General features: G+C 41.5%; 1 protein-coding gene across 5 annotated transcripts; it reads right to left on the reverse strand.

Annotated features, from left to right (window-relative positions):
• Window positions 1–59: 59 nt before the first annotated feature.
• hmbox1b (homeobox containing 1 b) lies at window positions 60–20,393 on the reverse strand. 5 transcript variants are annotated; one of them, XR_006369638.1, is made up of 11 exons: window positions 20,171–20,393; window positions 15,371–16,045; window positions 8,962–9,047; window positions 7,632–7,742; window positions 6,291–6,444; window positions 6,030–6,112; window positions 4,965–5,060; window positions 4,755–4,849; window positions 4,409–4,492; window positions 2,598–3,854; window positions 60–166 (listed from the first exon to the last, which is right to left on the reverse strand). XR_006369638.1 is itself a non-coding variant. In XM_044106794.1 (10 exons), exons 2-10 carry the CDS (start codon window positions 16,027–16,029, stop codon window positions 3,711–3,713), a joined length of 1,512 nt encoding a protein of 503 aa, XP_043962729.1. In that variant the 5' UTR covers window positions 16,030–16,048; window positions 20,171–20,393; the 3' UTR covers window positions 2,539–3,710. The 5 variants fall into 5 exon arrangements, 4 of the variants coding, with proteins under 4 accessions (XP_043962729.1, XP_043962728.1, XP_043962730.1 ...); XM_044106794.1 differs by lacking the exon at window positions 60–166 and having other exon boundaries at window positions 2,539–3,854; window positions 15,371–16,048; XM_044106793.1 differs by lacking the exon at window positions 60–166 and having other exon boundaries at window positions 2,540–3,854.
• Window positions 20,394–21,201: the final 808 nt, after the last annotated feature.

Below are 21,201 nucleotides of genomic sequence, written 5' to 3' on the forward strand. Positions count from 1 at the left end.
GCGACGTGTTAATGCTACACCAGCCCTACCGTGTGTATAACTGTATTGTAGCACACTGGTGGAGGTTACAGCTCAAGCTTACTCATCAATACTTTTCATAAGGTGCATCTTTGTTGGCCTTTTCATGAAACTGTTGCTCAGTCGGACAATGGAGGACAGCCAAATGCTAAAACGATAATAGAAAAATAAGTTTGGTAAAATGAAAAATCATTAATTTAACTATAAAGCATGGTTCATTTCAAAGCATATCATTCGTCTTTGTACATTACCATAAAAAAAAAAATTAGGATAAATACATACTTTTTTTTTTTTTTAACCACTTCCTTTAAAAACCAGTTTTGTTTCTTAGCTTCTTACAAGCGGAAGCTGTCGATTAGCTTTTCTAGACCAGAACCCAGCATGGGGAGTTATGAGCATGGAAAAACAAAACAAAAACAAAAAAACTAAAGTTAAAACACTTTCAGTGTTGTAACATGTAACTTGGTTAATCACAAACATCAAATCATTTTAGATATGAAGAATCACAAGATATGTTTTCTTGCCATGAGGGTTTTTTTTTTCAGTTCTCCAAAACCATTGGACAGTCTTGCATGAACCGGGTGGCCTAAAAATTTTAATAACTTTTTTTTTGTTAAGAAGTATTAACATGAAGGTAGAATGGTGGCATAAAGGCAGGGGAAACGCACAGCCAGCATGACTTTGTCCAAAAATATCTCCTCACTTTGCATCTTGAATCTTGCGCGAGCTCAAGGCAAACAGACAATCATCTGCATAGCCTCTCCTGAACCTACAGGGGGCCCCCAAGAGCAGTGAAAGTTTCACAAAGTTGAAACTTTCACTGCAGAAAATATTAGCTTTATAATATATTCATACAAAAATAAACATGATTTTTAGATCAAACATATCCAAAGCAGTAACGACTAACAGAAAAAAAAAATAGTTTTTAAATCTTTTGAGGTTTGATCTAGCCTAGCATAGCCTCACCTTTCTCATGATCTCTAACTGTATTCTGCTGAATTCAGTGCTTGTGTAAAAACTAAAGGAGTGCTATCAACCACTCTTAAGTTAACAGTTTAACACCTATAAGTGTCAACTGGCCTAGCTACCTCAGCAGATAACCCAACTAATTACCCAGCTAATACTAGGTTGTTAGACTTGTGTAAATCTAAAGAGAAAAACAGCAGAAAATATTCTGAATAAGAAATTTTAAATAAGAACAAAATTTAGTTTTAGTTGAGTTTGTATATTTTTACTTAGGTTTATGTATCAAAATCATAAATGTTAAACATTAGAAAACAGTTTTAGCAGCTGTATGTGCTTCTCTGTATTGAATAAAAACAATTAGCTCATCTTTACTAGTTAATTAAAATGCATATGCCATCATACAACATAGTCCCACATGGTTACAGTTTGAGAAGTTTTGATGCGTCAGAAAGGCAGACTTCTTATTTTAATACTGTTATCAGGAATAATGAGCGTCTTTTTTTATTTTTTCCTGAAAAATATTCCATCCTCTTCTCCAGTATTTAAGTCTGAGAACAAGACGAATACAAAAACAAGAGTGGTGAATATTAGCTTAGCAGCGGTTACCAAGTGGTTTTAGTTCAGAGCCCATTACAGACTTGGATCTGCCGCTTCAACTATAACCCGTGGGGGTGCCAAACGCCGGCGCCAGCAGCAAAAGTGTCGCAGTGCCAACCTGTCCGGGTCCAGTCCAAACTATTTCAATACTGGATCAAATTCCAGTTATGCAACTGAGTCGGTTTTGATGTCAGACCTGAGTTTAAAAAATAAAAAAATCTGAATTTCAACATGGTCTCCAGTACATTTTTACAAACATTTTAAGCTTTACTTTCCATAAGCAAACATCGATTTAGTCATAGGTGCATCATGTAGCAGCAATATTTAAATTCAAAGTCAACTTTATAAGTTGGAACTTTGGGTAGTTGGAGTTGCTCCCACTTTCCTAGTGGAAAATCTGACTTCAGAGGAGAGTTGCAGTCGCCCCCGCTGACCCCCAACCAGGAAATAGGAAATCATCAATTCCATTTGAACCCCAAGATGGAGCTGTGGTGCATGTGGTGCAGTGAACGATGCAGGCTAAACCCTAGTGTAGAGACTCAAACTATCAGTCACGGGAACTTTTGCACCACTTCCTGTCCTTTGGACAACCCAACCATTTATTAACACTAAAAGCTATTTTTTGGACACTGCCAGGCTGGCGGTTTCTTCTTGCCACAATATAATCCATCTGCAGTAGAGAGGAAGCTAGGCTCCTCTACACCCAGAGTTTTGGAGAACTGTCATTGAGGACGACAAGAAACCAAGACACCTGAAGTGACTGGTTCCCTTCAACGCTTCCCTTTGAGGTTATTTATAGGTGAAATAGAAAAAAACATAAAATAAACAGAAGTTTGTAGAGTTCTTTGATATTTATCTCCAGTGTGGATTCAGTCTAATTTAATATTTGCTGTATATATAAAAAAAAAAAAAAAAAAAAAAAGCACATAGCTTACATTATTATCATTATAAAGAGGCAGCGTCACAGAAGTAGTAAATAGCTTAGGGGTATAATATAAGTGCCTGCCAGTACCTACCAGTCCAGACACAGGCCTGCTGTAGTGTCGACCCTACTGCAGCTGGAGAGGCTTCACTGAACACCGAGGAGGAATCGACACCAAAGGAGTTAAGAGATCGCTTTGGGTTCACTCAGCACAGAGCCACTTCCTTTGGCATGGATGGCATGGAAAACAAAGCAACTGTTCCCTTACTGGACATCTTAGGGAGGTTGATTCATCCTCAACGACTCCAAGGGGAGTTTAACACCAGAGACTAGGGAGGAAAAAAAAACCAAAAACAAAAAAAAAAAACCCTGCTGCAGCTGCTGTTGTTGGGTAGTAACTTGAACTGTGCAGATTTTGTTTGTGCGCTTTGGAACGGTGGGATATGAACAACCAGCAGTGGGGAGGTAAGGCTACTTCTTAACAGACATTTTGCAAAGTTGGTTTGGCGTCGATCGAATGCAGCAGCGCGACTGCGAGGGAAAGGAAAGCAGAACTTCGGTAGAGACTGGCCGGACCTGCGCCGGGGTCAAACGATCCCCGAACGACCGCCTCGCAGCCGGACAGGAAGAGGAGGAGGCGCTCTTCATCAGCGGACGGCTCCTCTTCTGATGCTCTGCACTGCGAAGAGGTGAATCTGAGGGTGTAGGTAGTATGTCATGAGGTGAGGGTGACTGAGAACCTTTAGAAGTTTATTATATATACACAGTGCGTCGTTTAGTTTTTCTGAGGTTGAGGTGAGACTGAGGATCGGCTCAGACGACCAGGCTGCTGGGGGAAGGAAGAGGAGAGAAAAACTGAAGAAGAAGAAGAAGAAGAGGTATCCTGTTTTGGGAAGGGAGAGGAGTTCCTGGGAGACCCGGTCCCAGAGAGGAGCCGCCGTTAGGCGGGAGGTTCACAACCGGCTGCTGCTGCTTCTGTCACAAAGCCTACAGTAGCAATGTCCGCCAGCTGGGTCAGTATAGTGAGTAAAATAGTGGGGGGAGAGGAAGGAGAGGTGGGGGTAATCATTGTTTTACATGGAAGTTCTGGGAGGAGCGGAGACGATTTTACTAAGTCGGATTATTTTGGTCTTTTCTTTTTTTTGCTCTGTCTTTTTAAACGCTCCCTGTCGTCCCCCGTCTCGACTGGGCTTTGTTCCTGAGCGCCTCATTCATCCTCCAGGGACTCGGTCTTGATGTCGTTGGGCACGCCTCCGGTTCTGGACAGCGCCAAGATGGTGTGGTTGACGGCGGCCATCTCCACGGCCAGAGAGATGGGGTCCTGATGCTCGTTGTGAGCTGCACTGTCGTCCTAACAGGAAAATTAGAACAGGACGTCTGATGATCAACTCTTCATAAGCTGCAGACCTGAGTCAATCCTTCATCAGCCTTTCAGCTCACTCTGTAGAACGACTGGGTTTATAATAATCCACTTGTGTCTTATAATATAATTAGGTGATTAGTTAATCAATGGTACATGGTTTTATTTAGGGATATCAGATTTAATGGTAAATTAATAGTGAAAATCCTCAGTGTCACTTTGGGTGAACTTTTCCAAAATTTGTTTGGGATGAGGTTATGCTTTCTCATAGGGAGTTTAGTTAAAGCTTAAATAACTAGCAAGTTTGTTTTTTTCCCCTCTTTTTCAAAGCCGTCTTCAAAACTCAAACTGCAGACCATTACAACCCTGATGTAGATTAGAGCATTTTAACCCCATTTTATTCAAAATTTTATCTTAAAAATCAGTGTATTTCATGTGCATTTCTCTTTGAGCCAATCAGGTTTCAGCATTCGTCCCTCCCCATCATGCCCCTGTCACGAGGACACCAGTGAATCTAGCCCTCATTACATTCTTCTCCCAGTTACCTGTGTAGGTGAGGTGGGCTCCAGGCGGTAAAGGCCAAACGGTCGGCTGAGAGGTCTCTTGTCGAAGTAGGGCAGGTCGCAGGCCTGAGAACAAACAGACGGTTCACTGCCTTACTTCTGCTTCCATTTGTTCCAACAACAGGAAGGCTTGTTAATGAGGGCAATGCATCAGAGTGAAGCAAGTGTGCTTTTTCTATATTTAGTGAAAGCTGACTACAGAGTTTCGCGAGGTAAGCAGCAGTTGAAACGCCGCAGCTCGTCTTTTTATCTTCAAGTTTTATGCCAAGCACACAGGCTGCTGCTTAGTTCTGTGTGTGTGTGTGTGTGTGTGTGTATGCCACTCTACCTGCTCTGCAAAGTCATTCCCATCGATGTCGTCGCTGTTGGAGTGTCCACCTGGACTCTGAACGTCTATCCCATGACTCTCCAGGATTGTTGCTTCTTGGAGGAAGAGGATGGATTATCGGTTTTATGGTGAACATTCAGTTCATCAAATATTAAATGTGTCGTTCGTTAGAACACAACGTGCTCTGCTAGCAAGTGGCGCCCTCGTTACCGATATTAGCTCGTCTCTTGATCTCCTTGCGCCGGTTAGCGAACCAGTTGTAGACTTTCAGGGAGGTCACCCTCTCCAGATCAGACAGCTTCTTCCCTAAGGAGAAAACACACAAAGCAATCTTGCTTTAACACGCCTCATATCTAATGGAAACATTTTTTCAGAATGTTTAAATTCACGGAAACGACGCTGGCGGCATTTGAGATTCTTTCAGTTGCGATTTCTGACGCACTGAAGTCTGAAAACAAAACGCTGCGGTACATTTTATGGCCGTTACCTCTGTGTGACCCACAGAGACGGCGACATTCCTTGGCGCTGCAGGTAGAGACAGACGTTCACACAGTTTTCAAATCAAACCAGTTAAAGCTGAAACATTAAGAAATAATCTCCAATTGATTCATAATCTTTTAGCCACTTTTTAAGACCATTAGGAATAGATTTAAGGATCTGTATTGTGACAAATGTAAAAAAAAAAAAAAAAAATACAAATAAAGTTTACTGGTTGGCAACAGGAGCGAACCAATGGCGAAGACGAACATCATCCAGCCAACCTGTGATAAATTTGCTCTTATCCATGATGGATGTAAAAAAAAAAACAACAACAAAAAACTAGTAGGCTAGCTAGCACTTAGTTACCGCTAGCTACGACTGCCTCAAGTTACAGAATGCAGTGAAGACATTTGTATGCGACTCAAACTTTGAGTAAAGTCCTGTGAGAAAACAGAAAACTAAACAGAACATACAAGATTAAACAGTCCTGATATGACAAAACTCAAAACTTGTGATTAATATATTTGAGGGCAAATAATTTTTTACTTCTGATTGAATTTAAGACTTTTTAAGGATGTGAAGACATGCCCTGTTTTCAGTCAATTGTTAACCTTTCAAAATTAAATAGTAAAGCGCTAGCATAACTTTGCAGGTTAAGGTAAGTTTAGTTGCTTCTAAACCACACAGGACAAAACGTCACAAAGGCTGAACTGGGGCACAGCCAAAAAAAGAATATGACTTACCTGAAATGAAAGTTGATTTATTCTTTAGGGAGGAGTTGTTAGTGTAGCTTACCTGGTTTCTGAATAACAGCATTGCAGGCGTTGGCTATCTCCTCTCTTTTGGCTTCATCTGGGTACTGGTTGTCATTGAAGTAGCTGGAAATAATAATCACACCGATTCATTTAATTTCACAACAACAAAGGACAATATCAACAATATTGTTGGGCTGATGTTTGATATTGCAGACACTGGAAGTCATTTCATTGTCCAGACTGCCTTTTACTCCTGGAGGAAATAACCGCGGCGTTATGAAGCCGTCTCCTCCACACTCACCTCTCCATCACAGCCAGGCACTCCTTCCTCCAGGTGAAGCGGCTTCCCCGACGCAGTCGGAAGGTCCCGGGGGCGGTGGCGAGGGGCGGCGGGGTTTGCCTCCACTCCATCTCCTCCAGAGGCAGCGGTGCTGGCCGCATGTTCAGAGTGGCACCTGGAGCAGCAGCAGGACCGGCGATCGGTTACAACGGAACGCGCTGCACAGAGAGCGAAGCCGCTCGTCTGGGTGCAGGTGTGTTCGTGGTCGGGAGACGCAAACTGAAATACAGCGGTTTGGGTAACCAGAGTGGTAAACGGGGAGCACATGTTCTCCCACGGGAAAGAACCAGAACTGCAGAGCCACTAGTAGAAACACAGTGCGTTGCCATATCAGTATTCCCATAATGTCTTCTTTTATTCTTTATTGAGGAATAAAAGACGATCAATACACTACCAGCGCCTCCAAGTGGTCAATAATACAATGGTAGAATTATTCAAGTTAATATTCTCTGCCGCTGGAGCTTCCTCAAGCATTCAGCAACTGGAAGTGAGTCAGACTTCATCAATGCAGATAGAACACCTGCGTAACATAGCATGAGATTAAAATATGCAAGTAGCTGCGTTTCCATTGAACATAAAATTTTGCAATTTGAAATTATGAAAATCAATATGGAAATACCAATTTTGAAAAAAGTGACGTTATCTGATAAAAAGTTTCTGCGCTGGGATGAGTTGTTTTTCCAGCCCCATCAAACTTTGTGTGTTTCGCAAAACCGCAATGAAAACCCCTTTTTCACATCACACCACTTCATATACCTCCTGGGATTATGTAAACATCCACATCTGACTCCAGAACTCGTCATTTTGAAGTGTTGAATATGGAGCTCTTGTGTAAAAATCACCAACAAAAATTTCCCAAAAATGCTGCACATGCAGCCGCTCCCAAGTAATTTTGGTTCCATTAAATATTTCTAAATGCCATTGTATAGTTTATCCTAAACTGCAGCCATCATGGTATCCCCTCATGTTCTCGCTGGTACTTGTTTTTGTACATATTTTGATCTTGACATGTATGGGCTGTTTTTTTCTAAAACTGTAAAAACGTGTTCAGGTGTGTGTGCTAACATTTAAGATGTCTCATCTTGTAGAGGTGAGATCAGCGTTCATCTCTGCATTGCTGACTCCTCCAGCTCATCTTATTACACACTGGAATGAGAAACTGCATCCGCTAAGACTAAGCTTTTCACGCTAATGCTTCCTAAGAAAAGCCTGGAAGGAACTACTGAGAAGAGCTCCACTTCCACCATGACGTCACATTTCCTCGTCTATAAATCTGAAAATCTTTTGAACCCTCCGCGTTACCTGGCGTGGTTTTCTCCAGGATGTACCAGCGGTAGAAAGCCCTCTTCTTCTGCTCGCTCAGGTCGGAGCCGTGCTGCAGCAGCCAATGGGAGATCCTGCTCTGACTGATGCCTGGAAAGCAAAAAGGCAGCCGTGTGGCCAATCACAGCGCCGGAACAACGCGCAAATAATGAGAAAGCAGAGACCCAAGGGGCATAGAGGAGAAGATGAGAGAGGGTGAAGTGTTTTTCTCCCATCTCGGCTTTGATTTCACCACCTCCTCCAATCACAGCTGGCAATCGAAGAAATGCACCTCGACGTCGTCGGTAATTTACAAACAATGCCTCTTATTTAGCTTCCACGTCTGATTCTGCTCTTGGTTTAATTATATATGAGGTGTAGATGGGAGTTCTGGATAAGGCTTTAGAGTAATGCATGAAGGATGAGACTGTTTTCCTTTAGGCAAAGTCAAAGAATGTTTTTTTTTCATTTGGTTGATAACATCTTTGTTCATTACTACAACTCAGATCCCGACATGCAGCAATCTGACGGTTAAACGGCAACTAGGTGGTTTTAACCAACCCAGGGCGCCATGTGGGGTCTGCATGTGTTCTACATACTATTAGAAGCATTTATTTCTATTTTTAGGTGTTAAAATAAAAAAAAAATAAATAAATAAAAAACTAAGCAGGTTTAGAGTGCAGATGGTTGGAAAGTCACGTTTTATACTTTCATGAACTATTGGGACAATATAGAAGAGATGAGGGAAGATTATTTTGATTTAGTTACATTATCAAGGTTTTCTCCTCTTCAGTTTAAGGCAACCTTTACAATCCAAAGAGTCATTTTGCTCTCAGTCCAGACACAAATAATCTGCTTAGAGCCAGAAAACAAATCTATATTTTTAATAAATAGCTACCAAATAAAATTTGCCAACTTTTTTTTATTTTTCCCCCCAAAAGAACCAACATTTTATTTCTATTTTAGGTGTTAAAATGAAAGGAACAAAATCAAACTTTAACCAATATGGGTGCAAAATTAAGTAGAAAATATTTGCTTTTTAGTTTGCTTGCTTTTTTTATTTTTAAACTAATCAAAACAATTATTACTGGGACTTTTGTTGAAGAAATTAAACAAAAATTATTCTATATAAAATAATAATAATAATAAAAAAAACATTTATAATTATACCTGTATTTAACGTAGCGGTGCACCGACTGCAGAGCTTTAAAAACACTGTCCTGGCGATTATGATTTTGGCTGTTACAGATTTTCTTTTTGTCGGAAATGTTGCCAAATATAGTAAGAAAGTTGCTGAGTTGGCAGCAGAGTGGATTCATGTGCTACTAACCGGTCACTTGAGCCACGACAGCCTGAGAAATCCTCCGGTTCCCCAGGAAAGCTTTGATCTCCTCTTTGACCAGACTGCTGTCCCGTCTGCAAACAGAAACACAGCAACACCATTAAAACGTAGACCGCAATACAAGTAGCAGGAACGGAAAACAGCAAAAAAAAAAAAACAAAAAAAAAAAAAACAGCCTAAGGTGGAATAAGTGTCTGAAGCTCATGCTAAATTAAAGCTGTTGTTTTTGCACTTTTAAAGTTTAAAGCAGAGTTTAGTTCTAAAACAACATCCTGAGAGCTCGGTTCAATCCATCATCTGAACAGAGAGAGTAAGAAACCGACGTCTGTTGCAATCAATCGGCATGGCAACCAGAGCATTAATTAGATAAGCAACCAAGGTAACACTGGAGGAGCTGCAGAAATGAAAGACTCTGTAAGACTGAACAGTTTTGTTTTCACACCTGATAGTCCATTAGACTGGGTTTGATCGAGGATCAAAATTGTAACATTGTAATATTTTCATACACTGTGTCAAATGAACCTAACACTTTGAAAAAGCTGTTCCCCTCCTCGCCTGTGGTGGCGCTGCACAAAGAACCACTGAAGGAAACGACATGAAAATCTCTGAAGACACTGAGCTTCAACTCCTGAAATGTAAACAAAAAATGTAGAGCCGTCACATTTTAGCAGTTGTAGGATTTATTTTTTCTTTAGCAAGAGAACCAGACATTTCTCCCGCTAGCAATAGGCTAGTGCGTTTGCACTCTCATTTACGCAGAGTGCCCTTCACTGTAGTCCGTTTCCCGTTTATGGAGCCATCTCCAGTCCTCTTGGCGTTCACATACGCATTCAAACTGCACCGAAGTTCACTTCAACCGAATAGACACCCAGGTTTGTCGGCAGACAAGAGTTGGATTTTTTTTGGTCTACCCACCATTTCTACAGTGAAACCCAGTTCAGGCTTTCAGCCTGTTGGAGGTTCACCTTCCAGTCGGATCTACAGTCAGAGCTCTAACAGAACAGCTCAGTTCACAGTCCAGACCTGAATCCAAATGAAAATGAGGAACAGACATCCACAGATCCATCCTGTCTGAGGGAATGAATACTTTTCCCCCCAGACGTCACAGCAGTCAGTCACGAGCCAATAATTAAGTCCTCCCGTTTTATCCAGGCCTCCATTTTGACAGCTTCACCACGTTTTTGTTCCTTTATGCATAATGAGCGCCGCGTTCCACAGGAACACAAAGGCAGCCGCTCTATAAATGGAGACGCAATCAACGTGTTTTCAAAATGTCTTCAAGGCGACATTTCCACCAACTTAATAGGGAGGAGGGGAAAAAAAAAATAAAATAAAAACATGCAGAGACTTGCAGGAGAGTGCAGTCACACAGTGTACCCACCCTGCTTTCTGGCATCCAGTCAGCCCCTCTCCCTCACTTTCCCTTCTACATATATATTTACAGATTCGCAGGCGTAGGACCGCCATGCCCCCCCCAACTCGCCTCAGGGGACGGAATCTGTTCCAACGTTTGCTGCGTTTATCCATAACAACATGTAGAAAAGTTAATGTCTCCCACAGGAAGGCCCCCGCCCAGCTCCAGGCGGGCTCGGTCGCAACGCAGCGCGCCCAAGGAGCCTCGACCCGAGAGCGCGTCACGACTCTCGACATCGATATGTACATCCTCCACGTCGGGCTCTTGTGGCGCAGCTAAAATTAGAGCCTGGAAAGAAAAAAAAAAAAAAAAACTGCTTGTATTGACACCAGCGAATCAATGTAGCAAGAGCTGCTGTACAAGACAGAGGAGGATGAGGAGGAGGAGGAGGAAGAGGCCAACATAAAGGCCCGACCCCTGCAGAGGAGGAAATATGCAGTTTAAAAGAGGAATGAGAAGGGCAGCCGGGTTTTGTTGACAAGTTAACCGCTCCCAAAAATCAAACTAGATCGGCGTCAAAGCAAAGGTGTTTGATGTAGACGGTGATGGCATAGTTACTTTGAAAAAGTAACTTTAATCGGACTACTGATTACTCCTTGAAAAAGTAACTTAGTTGGATTACTGACTACTTGATTTGGAAAGTAACTAAGTTACACTAAAAGTAACTTTTTAGTTACTTTCAGCAGCTGCTAACAACAACGCTCCACCTCCTGTGAAAATCACATTGATCTTTGCCAATACTTTTTTGTAAGCTATTTTATAATGGTAACATCAACAATGTGTCTCCACTGATAAGGTTGAATTGAAGAGGAGATTGTAGAAAAAACAGTACAAAAAAATAAAAACGTGAGTAATTTGTGTGGTCCAACTGTTGTCTGGAAAACTCTAAGAAGGATTGTAAAGCCCCCCATCCCCCAGCCTTCAGGTTCTGCGTTACGGCCCTGCATTTGGTGTCACAGCACAGAGCTCCTCCTGCAGCTCCACAGCTCAGATGGCTGCACAGATTTGTGACACTTATCGTAATATTAATAATCATAATGGCGTTAAGTTGCCATTATAATCATTGCCAACTACAGACACGTTCATTCGTGGCTGTTTTCACGTTTATTGTACTGTTCATATTGGTCTCGATGTTTGCAGTTTTCTGGAGCGCAATGTGAAGCTCGACGTCATTCAGAGGTAATATATTAACTTGACATTAACAAAGACACAGCGGGACGGATCATCCGGGAAATGATGAACAGGGAGAGACTGAGTAAGACTACCTTAATGACGGACAAATTCTGGGATTTATTATGAGTCTCTGCTCATTTCCAAACCCAAATGAGCAACTTCACGTTCAAAAACGAGCCCAAAAAGGCGCAACCAGCCGCTTATTAAATTTGCAAGCGACTTTAAAAAAAAAAAAAAAGGAAGCCCAAAGCCGTTTATAATAATCGGACTTGGCGACAGAAACTCAAAATAGTTCCAGTTTTTCCACCAACAAAATGCGCATCTCCCTCCATTGTTTACATTTCTGTCACAAAGAGACGTCGGTCACTCGACAAGACGAGTAGAGGAAATACGATTAAATAACAAAAGAAGATAGTAACGCAAAAATGATTTTGATAAGCAACTGTAGTCTGACTACTGGATTTGAAATAGCAACGCGTTAGATTACTGGTTACTGAAAAAAGTGGTCCGACGTCAGTAACGCGTTACAAATTAACGCGTTACTGACATCACTGGATGTAGACTTATCTTTTAACATTTAATGTCCATCTTCTTTAGTTTTGTTTTAATTGGACAAAAGGAAGCTTTTTGTATTCAATTAGGGCAAAAATTAACAAAGTAAAATCTTCATGAATTCGGCCGTTCATGATGAATTTTACTTGGTGGTAAAACGACAATATTGTTTCGAGATCATTTGAGTGATATAAAGCCAACGGCATAATTTAAATTCCGATGAACACTGAAACCGGAAGACATTTTCAAAATCCAGAACAAAGAAAAGCAACAGAAACGATAAAATCAATTCTAAAGTCTCTGAACAAAAAAATGTATAAATTTTTTTTTAAAAAGGGCTATTTGAGACCAATTCACCAGACTGAAGACCATTTTTGATAGAAACGAGAAAAAGGAAAATAGATTATGAAAATTTAAATTCAAGTTTTAATTTGTCACACAGTCAATTGATTTATTGTTTACTGTGACAGTTCTACTTACAATAGAACAAGACATTTACTACAATATTGTCGCTTTGCATTCCACGTCCATCCAGGAACTTTTACTAAAAAAAAAAAAAAAAAAAAAAAAAAAAGCTGACTTGGCTGCACCCAAATGTGCTTTTAATTAACTTATTAAATGTGTCTAATTACAACAAGCATCTTCAAAAGAAAAGGTTACTATATTTTGATTTGATTGGTCAAAAGTGACTACATTGGTTCTATTTTCTTTCTATTGATGCCTACAGAATGTGCAAGATTTTTCACTTTGATTTCTGCAAAACTCTTTTAAAGTTTCACATAATTTACACATCCCTTTCCAACAACAATAACAGCAACAACAAAGCCCTCTCCTGCTCTACGTAATGTGCAGTCTAAAGCAGAATGAGTGATGGGACGGGCGGACCGGCGCCCGGGACCCAATCGTACGCCCGTGTGATAATCAGGATGTAGTGTGAAGCGCTCCGAAGGAAGCAGGAAATGACTAACACGTGTACCGTGATAGATTAGCAACACTGAACCTTTCAGGCTAATGGGCCTAATTAACTCCTCGCCATGTCAGATGATAAGTAGAGTTTCATGCTTTGTTCCCAGCTAGGTGCAGGGCAGAGTCCTACCTCATCCAAAACCAAACAGCTGCGTTTCTTTTATTTGTTTATTTTTTATTTTTTTTATCTTAAATCATCTCCTCTCTGAAGCTGAAACCGTTTCAAATGCGTCCCAACTTGTTTCACTAATATTTAAGCAGCGCTCGTGCTTCGAGGCTATACTTGCACCCAGCAGAGCTTTCTCATTTGTCAAAATGTAACTACGTGACCTACATAGGCCTCGCAGGAACTACGGATGATCTGCGTGATCCGTTTTAATGACGCTCGCACATTAAACCCCCCCTCGCCCCCCCGTGCGAACGGCTGCGGCTACTGGAACCGTTTCTGCTGACAGAAATCATCTCCAGAGAAGATGGATCCCGTAATGCAGCCGGACTGCCATGGCTTAAAGAGCAGCACCTCTTCATGACGCCTGAAACAAATTTAGTTAAAAAACAGCAAGCAATATGTACTTTGTTCTCAAATAAAAAGGTTGGATTTAAAACCAGTGGAGAGATTGTGCAGCTGCAAATTTAATTTAAGAGAGCTTTAACAGGGCTGCCAATAATATTATAAATAGTAGAACATCTGTTATCAAGTGGATACAATTAAACCAAGGGAGAAGAAGAAGAAGAAGAAGAAGAAAAAAAAAAGCCAAAGCCTCTCTGTTCCAGCATCTAGAATGGGAAGTTATTACAAAAACTAAAGTGACTTTTTACATCTTAAATGGGGCAGTATTATGAGTTTTCCAGGCACAGCAACATTTTATGACAATAATATAACCATGTCACCTTCAGTTGCTGTAAAATATGACTTGCAAAAATATTACTTCCTGATTTAGCGCCTTGAAATTGGGTTTCTGTCTCTTTAAGGAAACTCCTGCTGTTTCTGAAACGCCGCTTCCTGGAAGTCATCATAACATGGCTCCTCTATTAAACCTTTCACAATGTTAAACGGAGAAGTTAGCCGATATGAGCAGGTGTTTCCTAATTGCTGTTGGCTAGTCTGAAGGAGCCGAGTTGGTGCTGCTCTGTGAGGCAGAAGCTCAGAAACAGCAGCTAGGAGGAGGAGCTTAGTCCTCGAAGGCAGAACTTGCTCCACCTGGGCGTTTAGCATCGCTGAGTGGTTGCCATGGAGATTAAAGGGTTTCTCAAACATTCATAAAAGAATCAAGGCAACGCTGCATGTATCTTTTTAATTATGTGGAGCTCAAAAAAGGTTTACTTTACATCAGGGATCTCAAACTCCGGTCCTCGAGGGCCGCTGTCCTGCAGGTTTTAGATGTGCCACAGGTACAAAACACTGGAATGAAATGGCTTAATCACCTCCTCCTTCTGTAGATCAGTTCTCCACAGCCTTGCTATGACCTAATTATTCTATTCAGGTGGTGCAGCAGAGGCACATCTAAAAGTTGCAGGACAGTATTTACACAATACTGCCCCTTTTCACTCAGAGGAGCAGTAAGAAGGTCTGGCAGATCTTCATTTAAGCTCTGAGAACCGACGGGATGTCATTTCACATGTCTGCCGTTTTGTTATATAATCAAGTTCTTCCATTTATGAGAGGGAAAAACAGGCATGATTCATAATGATATCGCACAGGTCAATACTCAAAGTAAGAAAAAAAATAAAGAAATTGTATTGGGACGTTCCTAAAAAGAAGGCCTCTCTTTCAGAGACTGTGCCGACTTTTGCACAGTGTCTCTTGTAGGAAGGACAAAAATAAATGCTTCTATAATTCTAGGAAAAAAAACCAACAACAAAAAGAAAATTTGAGCTAAACCTCTGATTGTTGCGTATTCAGACACCTCCAGACAGAACCGGTGTGATGCTGAAGCGACATTTTACTGAACCCGTTGTTTTGGCTTTGAAAAGAAATAATGGCGCTCCAACACCAGCTGCACTTCAGCAACTCTGAAAGAAAATGTGCGCCTCTTTTTTTTCTGAGCTGAAACCTTCGAGCTTAGAAAAAAAAAGAGCCATCAATTCCACGCTATTCATGATGAAAATGCTCAGAGAGTAAAAGCAAAAATAATGAAAAAAACAAAACAAAAAAATCAACAAAAAGGCCTTTAAAGCTGCTCTCAGAAGCACTTTATGTGTTCATCTGCCTTATTCTGTCAAGGTGTGAGAGAGGAAGTAAACAGAGACCAAATCCCACCACCCCCACATCCAGCTGCCACTACCACTCACCTCATCAGCTCCTCCACCTTGTCGTCCACGTCCAAGTCTTCCTCTGCGGTTTCGAAGCCGAACGCCCTGGACGCCGCCGCGCTGTTCACCGGGTAGCGAGGCGGGGACAGCTTCCCGTTGGGCGTGGCGGCCAGGCTGTCCCGTCCGTTCTGCGACAGCGCCACCAGCGCCACGGGCGACGGCAGCACGGCCGAGGGCGGGGACGTGTCGTAGCTGTTGCTGGGCGACGGGGACAGCCCCCCGCCGCTGTTGTTGAACTGCGTTTGCGTGGCCGTGGAGATTTTGGAGGTGGTGGACGAGGCGACGGCGGCGGCGACCACGACGAGGGAGGAGGAGGAGGAGGAGTGGTCGCCGCCTTCGCCGCCGTTGCACGTCGCCGAGGAGGAGGAGGTGGTGGTGGTTGTTGCCGAGGCAGTGGCGTTATTGTTGAAGGATGTGGCGGTTGTTTTGGCAGCGGAGCTGTTGGCCCCGCCTACGAGGTAGGTGGACGAGGAGGAAGAGGTGCGGCGGCAGAACTTGTCGCCGTGCTCCCGGTCCAGCCGGTCCAGAGTGTCGAGCGCGTGCAGGATCTCCTGCTTCGTCATGCCGGTGCGACGCAGCCGCTGCAGCAGGTCTATCTGCTCGATGGTGAAGCGCGGCTCCTCACTGAAGTCGGACATCCTGCTGCTGCTGCTGCTGCTGGGCAGGAAGAGACAAACAGGAAGCACAGGCGGGAAGTTCAGGAAACTCGCAGGCTGACAATGTGGGAGCGCACAGGATAAGAAACAGTCGCATCACGGGGAGAAAAAAAAAAAAAAAAGAAAATGATGGGAGGGGTTTAAGGAATGATATGTAAAAAGGAAAAGCACAAGGAGGAAAAAAAAACAAAAAACAGCAGGAGTTGATAAGAAGAGAAGAGAGCAAGATAAAGAAGTGTGAAAGAAAAAGATAAAGGAGGGGCAAGGCAGAGGAAAAAAAATAAATAAATCAGCTATTTTTGGGAAGCGGCAGGCAACACGCGCAGCCTGCCAGAGTCACCTTGACAGCTGATGCTATCTTAACATTCAGACTGTCGTTCTTTAAGAGCTGCTCCATAATCCCTGCGCTGCGCCGCCACCCACACTGGATGCTTTTCATAAGCAATTTGCTGGAGTCCAAATCAATGCCTCTGGAAACAGACTGCGGCAGATTTTTTTTATGTTTTTTTGCAGTTTTCAGCTGCGGCCCAGCCTGCGTTGACATGACGACTGCTTTAAAATATAAAAAATGGGGTTAACCGGCTCCTCGCTACAGTTCTGTCACTGTGGAGAGCGGGAAAGCGACGGGAAGACGTGGAGGTCAGAAATAAAGGAATGGTGCAGTTAAAGTATTCACATCTGTTTTATTGTAGGAACTGGATGTTACAAGCCAGAACCACGTTCTGCACACTTAGAAAGTGGAAGGAAAAGAAATACATTGTTTTTTATTTTTTCACTTATTAAATTCAGAAATGATTTAAGGGTTTGAATTCCACCCCCTTTACTCTGATACCCGTAAATAAAACCAGCTGCCTTAGAAAAAGGTTCCCACCAAGACAACCTAAACCAACAAGCATCAATCCTAAATCTGATTTCTTTTTTTTTGCTAATATTCGACCCACAGCAAACTTTTTGCCAGCAATTTGAACTCCAAACCTTTCACCCAACAAAAAAAAGACCAGATGAATAAAATCAAGATTGTTGCCATTTTATAAAGCGCGTGCAGTCTTAACGGTCACGTTGCATTTGTTCTCACGTCAACGTCTTTAGCGTCATTCAAGTGAGATGTGCGTCCTAATTCTGCACCAGAAGAAACCAGACGCTGCGAATCAGGATGCAAACAACGGCTGAAAAGAATAATTGTGTCTAGGCCTGTCACAATGAGCAATAAAATTAATCGCATAATAAATTCATAATAAAGCTCAATCATTTTTACTGGCATGTTTTTATCATTTTTCTCTTTCTACCAAACACTGGTTGACTAAAGTCTTCACTCTGGTTCTTTGGTCTCGACTCGTTGTTTTTGTTTACATAGACGTCATAATTTTTGTCGTTTAACCCGTTTTGTTTATTTAAACTGTCTTCCTATTCCAGTGTTAAATGTTTATTAGAATTTCTAATTTATTGATTTTTGAGAACGTGTTCATCATATGATTTGAAAATGGTCTCAAAACAGCAATGTTATCGTTTATAGCATTAACTTCTGGCACATTTTATCATCCAGTAAAATTTGCTATTGTGATAGGCCTAACTCTGAACTTATGAAGTCCGTCAGAGAAGCGCGTCACATCACAATCCCACCACCAATCAGATTTCCCTGCATAAGTTGCACTCAGAGCTCCATCAAAGGCCGTTGCTACTGGTTGTGCTTTCTTGTTTTGTCTCATGATCTTGTGACAATCCTGTCAACTCGAATTTCTGAATAAACTTTAAAACCCCTCCCATATGTGCTGCTGCGTGACGTCGACGCCCTTCTGCGCATGCAAGTCGGTTGGGCTGCAGAGCTCCACGGCTCAGGTGGAATAGTACGCTGACGGGACTACAAGGTGCTTCCTGTTTGGACTTGGAGTTTCAGACTTCCCGGATGGAAAAACAACAACAACAAAAAATTTGATAAAAATAAACACCTCTTCCAACTGTGAAACTAGACTCACAGTTGTTCACTGCTTATATGATAAGCAGTGAACATCTCTGGGATAAATTATGAATGGAGGACTCCTTACAGTTTATAGCTCATTAAACTGATTTCCCATATAGTTCTCTGTTGAGTATTATATGGAAAAAATCACCTATTAGTGAAAGTTCATTTAATGCTTGAACGAAGAATATGAGCAGAAATAGATTTTCTGGTGGGTTTGCATTCCAAACACTGGTTAGCAAGAGCTTCCAAACAAACACAGAACACAATGGAATGATTTAGCTCAGCATAAAACATCCTTTTCTTTAAGCTTAGAAATCAAGCGCCTTGTTGTTTGAGGGATTTTGTTCTAATTAAATTCACAAAGGTGTCCCACAAACAAACTTGAGGATTTTGAATAAATATGCGCTCGGATTAAGCATTAACCAAGTTAAGCATTCACTGGTTTTACTCGTCCAAAAGATGTCCATTGGAAGAAAAAAAAACAAAAACAACAAGAAAGGAAAGTCAGATTGGACCCTGTCAAGAATGCAAGTTTCAGTTCCACTGTAAAAGAATTAAATGTGTGACTCTGGTAAATAACATCTCCAAACAAGAGATCCCTCAGAGTATTTGGTTTGATCCTGAGTCGGGTCACTGAAACTGAAATGGCACTAAGGATCAAGACATCAATCAATAGAACCAGGCAGCAATTTGAGTCTTCATTAACTGATCAATAATGAAATTGCAGGAGAGATTCGTGCATTTTTATGATTAGCCATCCTCAGAATTCAATAATAATGCCGAGCAATCTCGATAAATAAATTGGTACAAACTGAGTACATGGGTACAAAATGGCTCTTTAGGGAAGTTCAAATTCTAAAAGGCAAAATGCATTGGAGAGGTGAAAAAGTTATTCTTAATTTAGTTTTCCCAGACATTTATTTATTTTTTTTTTTTTACACGGTTTTTCTGTCAATGATGAGTGGGCATCTCCACTGCATAAAAATATGTCTAAAGATAATATTTTTAATAATATATAAATTATATTCATATCTTCATGTTATTATATCATAATATAATAACATTTATACTTGGTAATTTCTTTTTAGCAAAAGTTTTGGTTCACTTTGAGATATTTCTTTTAATCTCTCATTTATTCATTTAATTGATTTTATTCATTGTAAATGCTCATTCTGTCTTGGTATCCCTTTGATAAATATATAAAAAGGGCATTATAAATAAAATCCATTATTAAAATGTTAAGCTGCTTTCCAACTTGTAAACTTCTGATTCAGTGCTCTCACGGTTGTTTAAGAAAATATGGCCACATTTCCTCATTTTAACAACTATTAATTAATAACTATTAATAACTATTAATAACTGGTCACATAAGGTTTTCTTTTTTATAATGTTCCACTTTTGAGTATCTGTACCTACACTGAAAAGCAACATAAAGAAAAAGCAAAAAAAAGTTCCAATTATGGCTTTTGGTTGTCAACCCAAAACCAGTGGGCATCATTTGAACTCCTTACCCCTCTTCCTAAACGTCCTAGATACGCCCCTGTGAGTGATGGATAATAATGCTAACTTCAGCGAAAATAAATAAGAGGTTCAGGTTTCTGACAAATAACATACAAGCTACGTCAATTATACGCTCCTTGTCTTCCTCCTGTTCTGTCCGAACCGACCTCCTCGGTTCGTGGTGCCTGTTCCATCCATGTGTTTTTGTTTTGCTGACTATGTGGCCCGCAGTGACAGCGCCAATGTGTCGCTCTGAACAGCGGAGCTGCAGGCACGCCGCCCCCGGCGTTGATGCCAGTTTTCACGCCCTTTGCCCAAAAAGCTAATGACGAGTGAATGTTTCCGAGCCAAAATGAGCCACGAGCAGCACAAACATTTTATCAGACACATTGCGACACGTTTTGCACGTCCGACTTTACTTCATTAATGCGGTCCCGTTTCTGAATTGGTCCTGACAACAGTCCACTGGCACCACAGAAGCCGCCAGCCCACTCAACCCGGGTTATTTCGGTCGCAGAGAGCCTTTGAAGTGATTAGCATAATGTGCTAGCCGTGCCAAAGCCGCTCCTAGCTGCCTTTAGTTAGCCGCCGTCGCTGGCTAGCGAGCGTTTCATATTAATAACATCACTTTCAGTGTTGGAGACAGTAAAGTACATGACTTACCTCGGTTCAAATAGTCCACTTCACCATTTAACTTTAAAAGTAAAGCACAAGCCAAGCGGTGTCTTTTACTGCTGCCGAATTATAACGCAGTTTGATGGCAGTGCCCTGCACGACCCTTTTCCAAGGATTTCTAATCAGAGGCGAATTATTTGCCTCTCCGCTTTGTCTGTCTGACAACAGCCATATTGACAACTAACACCTTCGAGGAGCGCAGAGGGAACTGTAGTTTTACTCCCACAAAGGCCTTTATAACACGCGGCGGCGTTCTCCACGCGAAAGACTACAAATCCCGGGAAGGAGAGCGAGGTGGAGCTGATGGCTCGCGGATCTACAGCTGTCACATCAGAAACAGAGGCGGTGCGGCGTTTAATGCGACCAACAGCAGGCACCAAGCAGCGCCAGGCAGCCAGGAGGAAAGCTTCTGGGAATGAAAACAGCATCATACACTCCACAAAAAATGTTCTGTTGCTTAAAAATGTAGATATGTCTTACTGTCAGTACATTAAAAAAGGGTAAATCACACTTAATATTTTAGTGAAGTGGTATGAAATTGAAATTTGCTATCAAAAGAGCAGACATGGTAACACAAACTAATTAGAGATGAGGTGAAAGCATACAACCACTGAGCACCCCTGTTATGTCAGAGTTTCATACAGCCCTTATGAAAGAGTATTAGTAATTACATTCAGAAAACAAATCACTGCTTTTATGCAGTAAACCACCACTAGGAGCTAAAATAAACAGCTATAAAATATGCTTTTATATTTGATCCAAAAGAATGTTTCATTATTTGATTATGTTCTGGTCACTCCCTCTGCTATTTTATATGGAAAAATGTGGAAGAGGATTACCATTACTGGGGGTGGAGAAAGTATTCAGATTTTTTATCTCACAACTCTGACTAATATTTTTCTAATTCTAGCTTTAATTTTGAAATTGATTTAAAAAAAGTGTGGCCAACCCTGTTCTATAGTTTTATGAGAACTGATAGAGCAACATAAAGTGGAGACCATGTTTTCATAACATTTTGG

Source organism: Gambusia affinis, linkage group LG22, assembly GCF_019740435.1.
Source record: "Gambusia affinis linkage group LG22, SWU_Gaff_1.0, whole genome shotgun sequence".
Classification (NCBI taxonomy): Eukaryota; Metazoa; Chordata; class Actinopteri; order Cyprinodontiformes; family Poeciliidae; genus Gambusia; species Gambusia affinis.

What these genes read in the sequence shown, in the direction of transcription:
- hmbox1b (XM_044106794.1), bottom strand. Translation starts at nt 16,029, where the DNA reads ATGTCCGACTTCAGTGAGGAGCCGCGCTTCACCATCGAGCAGATAGAC. An exon ending in AAGGTGGAGGAGCTGATGAG is followed by an intron (nt 9,048 to 15,370) that starts GTGAGTGGTAGT and finishes TTCTGTTTGCAG; the next exon opens with ACGGGACAGCAGTCTGGTCA. An exon ending in TGTCGTGGCTCAAGTGACCG is followed by an intron (nt 7,743 to 8,961) that starts GTTAGTAGCACA and finishes TTTGCTTTCCAG; the next exon opens with GCATCAGTCAGAGCAGGATC.